General features: G+C 37.3%; 2 protein-coding genes across 6 annotated transcripts; both read right to left on the bottom strand.

Moving 5' to 3' along the window:
• Positions 1 to 479: 479 nt before the first annotated feature.
• On the bottom strand, positions 480 to 3,679 carry LOC309512679 (CMRF35-like molecule 8). Of its 5 annotated transcripts, none has more exons than XM_082188391.1 (7): positions 3,044 to 3,679; positions 2,273 to 2,608; positions 2,036 to 2,149; positions 1,795 to 1,854; positions 1,557 to 1,658; positions 1,306 to 1,361; positions 480 to 1,117 (listed from the first exon to the last, which is right to left on the bottom strand). In XM_082188391.1, the coding sequence occupies exons 1-7, from the start codon at positions 3,078 to 3,080 to the stop codon at positions 950 to 952; spliced, it is 873 nt and encodes a 290-aa protein (XP_082044517.1). In that variant the 5' UTR covers positions 3,081 to 3,679; the 3' UTR covers positions 480 to 949. The 5 variants fall into 5 exon arrangements, with proteins under 5 accessions (XP_082044517.1, XP_082044518.1, XP_082044516.1 ...); XM_082188392.1 differs by having other exon boundaries at positions 2,066 to 2,152; XM_082188390.1 differs by having other exon boundaries at positions 2,036 to 2,152.
• A 424-nt stretch (positions 3,680 to 4,103) lies between these two features.
• lmod1a (leiomodin 1a (smooth muscle)) lies at positions 4,104 to 10,945 on the bottom strand. The gene is made up of 3 exons (XM_082188365.1): positions 10,239 to 10,945; positions 6,578 to 8,305; positions 4,104 to 5,149 (listed from the first exon to the last, which is right to left on the bottom strand). The coding sequence occupies exons 1-3, from the start codon at positions 10,497 to 10,499 to the stop codon at positions 5,123 to 5,125; spliced, it is 2,016 nt and encodes a 671-aa protein (XP_082044491.1). The 5' UTR covers positions 10,500 to 10,945; the 3' UTR covers positions 4,104 to 5,122.
• Between the last annotated feature and the right edge of the window lie 686 nt (positions 10,946 to 11,631).

Raw genomic sequence — 11,631 nt, forward strand, 5'->3', positions numbered from 1 at the left:
CCTATTTCAGTGTGCACATCACGTATTCAAGAAAACTATGCACTAACTTGACACTAACACATTTTTTTACAACACACTAACTTAACACTCTAAATCCCAAACATGTTTTTACTCAGCTGATATCATATCACTATAGTTTAGTTAAACATTTGTACTGACATTTTATGGTTTAATATTCCTAATCAGGTTGTAGGCTACTCTTAACTACATTATAAACAGAAATAATGCACTTTCGTGTTGCCTTGTTGAGAAACTTAAATTTACATCAGTCATCAGTAGATCACATTTACCTTTAAGTTGTATTACTCACCCCTTTGTGCTTAATTTAACAACCTCTCTGTGTCAAAGCCACAAATGGCATACAAGGTTTTATCACACAGATCTTGACTGTGATTTTGCATAAAGCCATTCTTTTAGCTATTTTATATTCTGTGGCTCTGTGTTTGACTTGTTATTCTCAGAAAAAAAAGAGACAGATATAGAATAAACAAGCTTTAATATAAGAGACACTTGGGCAAAATAAAGTCTCACAATACTAATACACACCGTCGGTCTAAAAAGTCACAAGAAGACACAAAGACACAGAGGTGAGAAAAAAAATTAATTCACTGTCGATTTCATAATTGGTCATAAAATTTGATTCCCTCATCAACTAAGTCAGGCAGACTACTAAACAAATAGACAAGCAAAACCAATATGTGTTTTTTTAATGCAACTTTGCATTTACATGACAGAAGCTAATGCTATTATTTACACAGGAAATGCACACTATAATTATAACACAGCAGCTCAGTTCAATGTCATAAACTGACGCACATGTCCACAGCAGGATGTTTGCAGGCAGACATGTCTGTTTAGCAAGTTGACCACATGTATCATTTCACATCAACAGGGTTTCAAAAATGAGTTTTTTTTTTAGAGAGAATGAGATTGATCTAATTATTTATCCTCAGTGGTGTGTGATGAGTGAATAAAAATCGTTCACATCATCCTGAGGTGCAGGACCACAATACTGCACAGTGGAATATATTACAGACAAATTGGCATCTCTAGCTGGACCAGCCAGGCTGTTCTCGGACACCATTTCATCGTAGATGTGATGGACATCATCTACAGTCTAAGAGATATAGGGGAACACATACAAAATAAAAATAATTGTGAACATTCAACATGTTTAGCATAATCTTGTTTAACTAATTTAAATGTATACAATGTTGATCGATTGTATTTTGTTGGGTTAATATGGTTTGTAATCAGATATTGGTGCTTTAGGATACAATTGTGTAAGAGCAGATGTTCCCATACCTGGTTGAGATCTGGTGAATCTTGAACAGAATTTTCAGGAACAGCACTGTTCAAACCTAAAAGAAATATGATGGTGTTGAGCCCATTCAAAGTGATTTAAAGTGCATTAGTGATCTAAACAAAATACATTACCATAGCATTACTAAATACCCAGCAGTCACACCAGTTCTCTATGCCTATATGATTTTTACTTTTTTTATCACTTTTGGGCATTTGAATCAGATCAAGTCTTTATGTGTGTGTGGTCTTACATCTGGATGTTGATTGTGATCTTTTACAGAGAAACACTGAAGCCACAAGAACCCCAAACACCAGCAGCACCAGAACACCTGCACACACCGCAGTCACGCTGACTGAAATACAAAGAGAAAGACAAAATGTTATTATTAAGTTTGCTGCAGCATGTTAGGCTTATCAAGCTAACTGTTTGAGGACAGTCATTATTAAAAAATCTGGTATGAACACAATGTTACACAAAGAAATTCATACAAAACGATTCTGCCTTTGACTGGACTGTTGGTGATAACTGCTCATAAGAAGTAGAGTTATCTGAGAGAGAGACAAAAAAGAGAGAATCACAGATTTATTAAAAAAGAGGCAGAATCTCTCCTTTGAAGAACATTGAAGGTGAAGGTGTAAAATACTAAATTTAATTTTAAATATAAATGTTTTTCAAAAGCAGGCCCAAACAGACAGTATGTTTTTCTTAAATTATAAATAATCAAACTACTTTTGTCAAATGTATCATTAGTTTGCAGACTGGATGTAACTACTGCAGAGGTGAGTGTTGTTGTTGTCCATGTAGATGTAGTAGTAATTGTCTTTTCAGAGGTGTTCACAGGAGCTGCTGAAAATAAAACAGACAAAAAAAAAGAGGAATTTAATAAACATTTTGTAAAGCTATGTGAAATTATTTCAATAGGAAGACAAATGTATATATTCACAAACTCTTTGCATAAAAACCCACCTTGATGGACAGCCAGATGAACTTTCTTCAATTTGTCTTTGAACCATTTGTCAACTCCACAGTAATAAACACCGGAGTCTTTGAGTCTGAGATCTTTGATGGTTACAGTGAAGAACTTTGTATTCGCAGAATTAATCAAAGAGTATCTTCCATCAGAGACGACCTGATCAGTCTTTTCACTTTTAATCAAAACATGCTGTGATCCACCACAGGGATCACGGCAAAGGTACTTGGGTGAATATGTGTAACCATCTGAATATGGACATGTGATCTCCACCTTTTCACCCACTGTTCCCTCAAAAACATCTCCAGACTTCATCAGAACGCTGGTCAAAACTAGAGAAAACTTCATCACGTCAGTTTATTTGTTAAACTGAAACGTTTTTACACAGTCCGTTTTTCCAAAAATATACAGAGGGTCATCAGACAACTACAGCTGAACCAGTTCAATTTAACTTTAAATACTCACATTTATATCTACATTGATAGCCTGCAATCAGATGTCAATGTAAGCATCTCTAAAAATGAAACCATCTTGAAATCATTCTGAATTATCAATTCAGGCAAGATCATTTAACCCTGGAATAATGTAACTATCAATGAAATGTGGATTTACTACAGAACTTTTGTTTGTAAAACACCTTAGTCAAATTTCGGATCGTTGGTATATTTTACTTAAAAGGTCACTAAATTCATGTATTTCCTCTTTTAACATGCACACGACTAATACAAGATTAATGATTATACATCAAGCAGGAAAAAAGTATTTACCTACGAAAAGAGACAGAATCTTTAGATGGGTTTTCATTCTCCTTAGCTTATCATCCTCTTCAAGAAAGACATGATCTTTATAATAACAACATAACACATTATAGTCTGCTTCCTGTCTCTCACTCAGAGAGAGAGAGAGAGAGAGAGAGAGAAAGAGAGAGAGAGAGAGAGAGAGAGAGAGAGAGAGACCTAAAAAAAAAAAAAAACCAATGACAGTTTAACAGTAGGACCTGGGCCAGATTTATGCATAAGCATAGACACATGCCTGCTCGCATGTACAGAAGGAGTCCAATGAGGGAGATTGTGGTTATTGAGATTATGTCACAATATGAGGTAAATCCGGCTAAATTTTCGGCAAGAGCAAATATGATTATACAAGTTTAGTGATGTTAACAAGACTGTGAAAGGCAAAAAAAAAAAAAAAAAGCCAGAGGACAAGAGAGCCAGTCTTTCAGCTATTAATATTACTTCTTTTTTCTGCTTCCTCTCATTATGAGTCAATTAATTATTCTGCTATAAACTATACATACTCTTTTGAGCTAATTTTTTGCACTACAACATCCACAATATATATCATGTCTTTAATATTTTCTCCTACAAAGGAATGAACTACTTTGAAAAATGTTAGTCTACATTTCATCTTCTGTCTGTTCTGCACTATGGTACCTTGTCTCTTTTGCCACCTGTAGGTGGGATCCATGAACTGTACCGGTTATATTAAATGATACTGTAGTAGCCTGCTACAGACAAGTTAGATGTCTTCTTTATCCACAAAATAAAGTTAAACTTCAAGCTTTAATTGCATATTCATTGTACATAGAACAACCAAAATAAGATAATGTGATGATCTGAGTTCATGTTGGCAGTTTTCACACTCTGACCTCCTGTTCTCTCATGAATAAAAGAGAGTAACTACAGAGCCAATGTATGTAAGGGGTGGAGCTTAAAGGTCCAGCCACACCCTAATCCTACATCCATACATGTAATTAGGTCAAGCTCCACCCATCTGACCCATTTGGCTCGGCAGTGAGCACCAAACCAAACTTGATCAATACCAGGAACCATTTGTGGAGGTTTATTCACCAATCTGTTATCCAGCAAAAAAAAAAAAAAAATCATAAAAATAAAGTACAAAATCATAAAATTCAAACGGCTAAATCCACATTGGTTAGGACTACATATACAGAGATCTCAGGTAAGTAATATTGCTAATTCAATACTTCTAAAGCGATATTTACAGTATTTATCACAATTAAAAACAGTTGTGGTTGTTTTCATCTTGATTTATAAGGGACAAATAAGAAATTCTGCTCATTGATAAATGGATGATATTGTTTGCAGATGTGAAAAGAAGCTGTTCAATTTGTTCTATTTTCCCTCCTTATAAACTATCATTCATTAATGTATTTAAATACCCTGATAAAGCATTTAATTGATAAAAAAATATGCTGCAGAAAGCATGGGATGAACTTTCACCTTAATATCTTAATCATTTGACCACAATGCATATGCCCTGCACTACTTTCATTGGTAGAAATGGAGGATTGTTTGATAAACAACTTGAAGAATAGCATTTGTAATGAAACTATGATGAATTAAATATATACAGTACATGACCATAAACAGATCTGCTTATGAAAATAAACACAATATCACATATGTAATCAATATAGTAGTTTATAGTTACCATGTACTGTAGAATTTAAAGTCAACCGTAAATCAAAATCGACAATTCTTGTGTTTTTTAAATTCAATATTGCAGTATTTATTATACATGATGTATCCGTGCACATCATTATTTTATTTTTTTCATGTGCCCTCGTAATCTTTAATTAAAATAACTTCCCTTTCCTCCTCTCTAGTATGTTGACTGTTTAACTGTCAGTCCAGGGGAAAATCTCACTCAAGTGTCCCACCTCAGATGTTTAGATTTCAGATAATCCCAATCGGCTGTATTTCAGAGTGTCTAAACCAGTTAAGGTGGAATCTCATCTTGATGATTCAGTGACTCCACAGATGAAGATGGGGCACTGGAGGACTGCAAGGGAATCTGGTAGAAGCACATACCCTGGACAGATGCTATCTCAACCGATTAGGGATCTCAACCTGAAAGGCAGATTAAAAAGAAGATTAAGCATTTATAATAAGATATTAAAATGTAACTTCTCTTTTGATAAAAACTGAACTGCATTGTTTTATAATGGGGTGCACTTCAAATGTTGGTATGATTTTTTTTCATAATTTATGAAAATCATCAATCATCAATGCTGTTTGAAGGGGCATGTCTACTGTGAGACTTCAGTGTAAACGCCCACTGCTGTGATTGGCTGACATATTTGCATATGAAATAGCTAGTATTACATGTAGAACTCTCTCGAAAACTTTTAGCACGTTTTTACTATTATAGCTCTCAAGATTAACTAATCTATAGCATTATATTTAGATCGTGGCATGAAAGGTTGCAGTGATGAGCATTGTGGCCTATCACAGACATGTTGAGCGCATGAATGCAGTGATCTCGTCATTGATTTCTGCACACTAACGAATGCTTTCATCATAACTAACAGTGCGAACACAATGTAAATAAGAGATTTGTTGATTAAAACCAAAGACTATAGATAAAAGGGACTTTGTTATAATGGGAGTTTTGGTTCTTGCTTGTGTAGTAACATCTAGCAACTGTTCTTGCTTGTGTAGTAACATCTATGACATGTGATGTCCGTTCCAGAACTCAGTCACTGACAAACTCACGCTCTTTGGTTGATAGCTCCAGTAAAGGGAGCGTTTTTGATCGCTTTCTAAATATAATTTATTTAATCACAGTTTAAATAACAGATTATTTTCATCCTACTAGGAGAAACAATGTGAAGTTGACCGTTTAGTCACTGGTTTGATTTACTGACACATAGACAAAGAACATCTGACTGTGCATGAATCGTTACATATCAGAAATCACTGGTCACAGATCAGGCATTAGAATGAACAGTTACTTACATGTTGTCGCATTACTGTCGAGTCCATATCATGACATTTTTTAATCCTGGTTCGAAATTGCGACTGATTTACCAAAGAATACACAGTGAAATGTATCAAATACAAATGAAGAATGCTCAACTGAGACATTCACATTGTTGAAAATAAATAACCACATTCCTAGCATGAGGATCCTTTGGAATGTATTGTTGTTTTTTGTCAAGTGATCCTGCTCTTCTCTCCTCATCATTTCACTAACACGCCAGTGGGCGGGGCCAAAGTTGCAATGATTAAGTAGGCAATTTCATATATGCATCATTTACCTGTGTTGATATGTCATATGACATCATGGCTGAAAAATTTGTGTCACAATGGAAATATAACTTACTTTTTTAACGGAGGTGATGTAATCACTTTTTCAAATGATGTACTCAAAGAGTATGTGTAGAATGTAGAATGAAGCCTTCACATTTTTCTTATTAAAAGGGTGATATTTAAATGTACACTCATGTTCTTGCTTGTGTAGTAACATCTATGACATGTGATGTCCGTTTCACTTGCCTTTTTGAGAGCGTTCATGCTGCAGTTTCTGATAGAGTCCAGGAGCTGATCTCTGGAGCTCCTGTCCGTCTGTCGGACAACAGCACTGCTGTCTGGTTTCCTCAGAGAGATTGGGGTCAGTGACCTCCTCAGGGCCTGGACATCTAACGCTGGACTGGGTGGTGGTGGAGGAGGAGGAGGAGCTTGTCTACTTCCTGTTGCTCCTTTTTTCTTTCCTGTAACCTCAGAGGGGAGGGGTTTAGACGGTGGCGTTGTGGGCGGAGCTTTAGGAGTTTCCTGAGCAGAGGTGAATTTTGAAATGGCAACAAATTTAGAGTCTTTCTTCTGAGTGTAAATGGACTGTGTCCGCTTATTTGTTTCAGCTGAGCTCTTATCTTCACGTGGGATTTTGTGAGTAGAGTCGGTCTCCAGTCTGGCGAGTTTTTGCGCTTCTATTCTTTGCTGCCGCTTCCTGTCCATGTTTCGGCTCAAGATGTTTGTCATGGTCATCCTGGGCCCGGCCAGCTCGAAATGATATCCCAACTTCATCAGAGAAGAGTTGTCACGTAAGACTTTGGCCATCTCCATCTCAGTCTTCCCTCCGCAGATGTGTCTCTGGTTATGAAACCTCAGCTCCATGAGCGTGCTGTTGTGCTGAAGAGAGTTGATGATGGCCAGGATGCCTTTGCCTGTCAAATGGTTCGAGTCGAGGTTGATTCCGGTCAGGGTTGAGTTATTTCGCAGGGTTCCAGCGATGGCGAACGCAACATGATCATCCGCTCTCGTGTTTGCGAGGCAGAAGGTTTTGACGTGAGTGTTGCTGCAAAGACCCTCGGCAAACTGTATCAGAGTGTCTGTCTTAATGGCATCTGAATTATTAACATTGACCTCTGTTAGTTCAGGGTCGTCGCTGCGAACCTGCTCTAGAAGGTCGTCAAACATGCTGGAGCCAGTATCACTGTCAATATCTTCGCTAACAGACTCATCTTCCTCAGTAGTAACAGAACGGTCATCAGCACCATGACAGTTCCCCGAGCTGTTACAGGTGGAATTGGTAGATATCTTAACCTCTTTGTTTTCTGACTGTTTTACTTGTTCTTTCTCTTTCTGTGCTCTGGTTGTATCTCTCTGTGAGGGACTTTTCTCATCCACCTCTTCTCTCGCCTTTCTTCTGCTTGTCTCTTCTACATTTTTAATGCTGCTTTTCCTCTCCTCTGTTTCTCCACCTTTTAGGTTTAATCTTCCTACTGCTCTGTTGTTCTTGGGTTCCTCTATGGTTTTAGTTCTGCTTTCGTCTTGGTTCTTGACATATGCTTTATTGTCTTTTACTTTTAGGCCTTCGGCATCTTTATCCCCCTGCAGTTTGGAGACAAACCCTCGTATTTTGGAGTTTTCACACGCTCTTTTCTCCTCCTTCCTCCCTCTTTCTTTCTTATCCTCTTTTTTCTCTTGCAGTTTGGATATGAGGTCTAGAGTTTTGCTGCTTCCTCTTTCTTTCCTAGAAAGTTCTTTTCCACTTTCTGTCTTATTACCTGTCTTCTCTGCTTCTCTCTTGTCTTCCTCCATTTTATTTTTATCAGGTAAACCCTTAAAGTCATCCTCCATTTTTCTCACTCGCTCCTTATCTTTTTCACTCTCTGCATTTCTGCTCTCTGTGTCGGGAGGATCACCGCTCTGCGACCTGGAAAACTCTCTGCTCCTCATCCGGCAAGGTCGATCTCTCCTTCTGCCATCCCCTTTTGCCTCTCCCTTCAACAGTAAACACAAAAGAAATTAGTCACAGCACATTAAATCTGAGAAGCTGTTTGTCTTTTGGAAGTTGGCATTTCTGATTTTGGCTAATCGTGATCTGACTTTTGACATCTTAATCACCGTATTCACATTCTATTAGTTCCCATTTGCTTTCATTTCAGTGTAATTATAGATAAATATCAACATTATCATAATACATGGGGGCATCAAACAAAGGACACATCTCTAGAATAATTACAGCCAATGGCTCTGGACCCAGCAAGACTCGACTGAGTGAGTTATTTTTAGTGGTCATTAAAAGGGAATGAACATACTGTGTAGATTTGTGTGCCATTGTTTGAAGAAGTCTTAAAACTCTCAGATGTGCCCTTATAAGGCAGCAAAGGGAGGAACATTCAGGTCTGGAATGCCTTTCCTTGACTATTCCAAAGCCTCACTGTGGCCAAGCTTCAAGTAAACACATTCACAAATCGTTGAAGTGCATCACTCTTAACTACTGACTACTGTAAAATAACCTTAACATAAATTTCATTCTCACAGCTGTTTTACTGAATACACTGGAAGTGACTGTTCAGTTAGCAAATTCACACTGCCAACACAATGACGCACCTGAACAGACTTCACAAAAGAATATCAATAAATCAGAAAGATGATTTTTCAAAGTCAGAATTGATCAAAAATAAGCTATAGCCTAAATGGGGAATCACTGATTATAAAGAGCACAATGTTACTTCGTAACTTGTGAGGTTCCTGTGTGTTCTGTTGCCTGCTGAACATGTTTCAAACAAACACTTCAGTGTCTCAATAGAGTTAAAAAGTAGTTTGTGGCCCCTTGAGAGCATCTCACATTACTAGTGCTTCATTAGCACCTGTTTAAAACACAACTAGCACTCTCCAAAAACATAAGGAACACCATCCCAGAAGAACCAGACCATCTGTTCTTTTCTGTTTCTTTTACTGAAGACAAATTGTACAGCCTCCTCTCAGAAAACCATGTTGAGGTGAACCTAAAAGTGAATGAATGCAGCAACTCTGAACTCAAAGGTTAGTTCTGCATAGTTTATATGGAGTGCCAACTACAAATGATTATCCCCCAGAACCACAGAAAGGAGAGAGAATCCTGTGTTTATACCAGACAACAATTAACTAAACCATGATACAAAATGTTTATAGACATTTGGCTGTAATGAAAAATGAAATGCCTCAGGATTTTTACCCAAGAGAAGTTTATACTGTTATACTAAAATAACTTCTTGTCAGAAGTGTTTTGGAAATTTGTTGTTGATAAAGAGCTTTGACTCACACTTGGATGTACAAAGTGTTTTGTAAATGTGCACCACAGGCAAATACTCCAAAGAAAAGAAAAAGTCCATCACCACCAGATGATGGCAACATTATAGGCCATTAGGGTCCCGGGTGTGCAGCAAAACGGGTGTTGACATGTGAAACCATGACAGCATGTCAGGCACGTAGGCCGGACTGATTAACATGGATCTCAGTGCTAAATCAGCCATTCACTGTGTCCACAGATCTACAAAAATGTCACACTATGATGAGATCTTAAACTGTAAAAGACCGAATGACAGATGAACACAGGTCAGCTCTCCATTCTTCAAGTCTCTAAACTTGGCCACTGAGAACAAACTATTCCCATAGGAAAAATGCATCAATGTGTCAGTGTATTTTGGAATTTTGGATTTAGTTTGAAATAACTCAGTCTTGAAAATACTTTTTAAGTGTTTTAAAGATTTAAGAGTTTTGTTGATGGACAAAAAATAATAATATATATATATATATATGTTTAAGCGTTGGCTATATTATTACAAATAATAATAAAAGAAAATGATTTTACATAGCCTACTAACAGTTACTACTATTAATAATAATAATAATAGCTGTTGTTGTTTGTTGTTGTTGTTATACGCATCACCTCTACGCTCAACTCTCTCCGGATCAGTTTCTTGGTCTCCCGCTCGCAGTAGTCCAGCATAGCCTCTCTGTTATATCCTCTGGACGGTAGTTTCTCCGTCTGATTCCGCTGGCGGAGTCCCACCGGTACGGTCGGGTCGGGATCGATAAAAACGATCTCCCGCTCGAGCTCCTTCACTTCCTCCGGTGAGAGCGTCGCGAGGAGCAGGTCCGTGTCCGAGTCATCGCTCCCCTGCCGCTCCGAGACCTTTGGTCTGGACATTTTCTTTGGAAATATTTAATGTTTATTAGCCAAGTATAATGTTTTAGTCTTCGGGAATGCAGTTGACCCAGCTAAAAGAGTATATTTTCCCTTCACAAATGCCGTTAAAAACCATGAAAAAAGGGCTTGCAGACCAGAGGGTCTCGCGCTCAGAGCGCCTTTCACGAGCTCCAGCTCAAGTCGCCAAGACGCATTCCGCGCGAACCTTCACATTTGCGTGACCGCGTGCAGCCTGCGCACACGCACTAATGCGAGAGCGTCTGTCTATCTGTCAGACAGTGTGTAACTTACCCCATTTTATGCGCCACTGCTCCTCCAAAGTCATTTTCTCACAAGCCACCTCCATTGACTGGAGAAGTTTTAAAGATTTCTTTCTGTCATAATATTCTTTTCACTTTCCATATAGTAGCCTACCAAAATAACAAAAGTTCAAAATTTGTTCTAAATCTACCTTTTCCTCTTGTAGTAGAGTACTTGCTATTGGTATTCTTCCTCTTGTTTCACCACTTTCTGTATTGTTTAAATCATAAGCCCGAACTTATTAGTGGTTCTTTTGGATAAATACTGGGTTTCTTCTGACTGGTGGTGCGACATAAATATGGATGTTGATTGTGTTTAACTTCTGATTGAGTTAATTATGCTAATTATATTAAATATTATTAATTATTATTATATTATTATATGGAATTATTTTTCTATTATGCCTTGCTAGAACTAGTGAAAGTGGGGCCATCTAGTGGTAATTCTTATGCATTCAATTTAAAGCCTTTACACATTCGTTCATACATGCATACATACTGTACATAGGCACTGTATACATACATAAAACAGATTTTCTCGAAACCATTTACGCAATTGTCGAAGCACCTTTTTGAAAAATTACTACACAATAAACACAATCCAGCAGTTTTCACACGTTTTAATTTTGTTCCATGTTTTTTGCAAAACTCTACACAAAATTATTTAATATTAATAATATTTAATTATTAGTGTAGAGAGATTTTGTGTAGAGTTTTGCAAACAACATGGAACAAAATTAAAACGTGTGAAAACTGCTGGATTGTGTTTATTGTGTATTGTGTAGTAATTTTTCAAAAAGGTGCTTCGACAATTGCGTAAATGGTTTCGAGAA

This window comes from Leuciscus leuciscus, assembly GCF_965113295.1.
Source record: "Leuciscus leuciscus genome assembly, chromosome: 13".
Taxonomy (NCBI): Eukaryota; Metazoa; Chordata; class Actinopteri; order Cypriniformes; family Leuciscidae; genus Leuciscus; species Leuciscus leuciscus.

What these genes read in the sequence shown, in the direction of transcription:
- lmod1a (XM_082188365.1), bottom strand. Translation starts at nt 10,499, where the DNA reads ATGTCCAGACCAAAGGTCTCGGAGCGGCAGGGGAGCGATGACTCGGAC. An exon ending in GGAGAGAGTTGAGCGTAGAG is followed by an intron (nt 8,306 to 10,238) that starts GTGATGCGTATA and finishes TTACTGTTGAAG; the next exon opens with GGAGAGGCAAAAGGGGATGG. An exon ending in GCATGAACGCTCTCAAAAAG is followed by an intron (nt 5,150 to 6,577) that starts GCAAGTGAAACG and finishes TCTGCCTTTCAG; the next exon opens with GTTGAGATCCCTAATCGGTT.
- LOC309512679 (XM_082188390.1), bottom strand. Translation starts at nt 3,080, where the DNA reads ATGAAAACCCATCTAAAGATTCTGTCTCTTTTCGTAG. An exon ending in GTCAAAGGCAGAATCGTTTT is followed by an intron (nt 1,659 to 1,794) that starts GTATGAATTTCT and finishes TTTGTATTTCAG; the next exon opens with TCAGCGTGACTGCGGTGTGT. An exon ending in ATCACAATCAACATCCAGAT is followed by an intron (nt 1,362 to 1,556) that starts GTAAGACCACAC and finishes TATTTCTTTTAG; the next exon opens with GTTTGAACAGTGCTGTTCCT.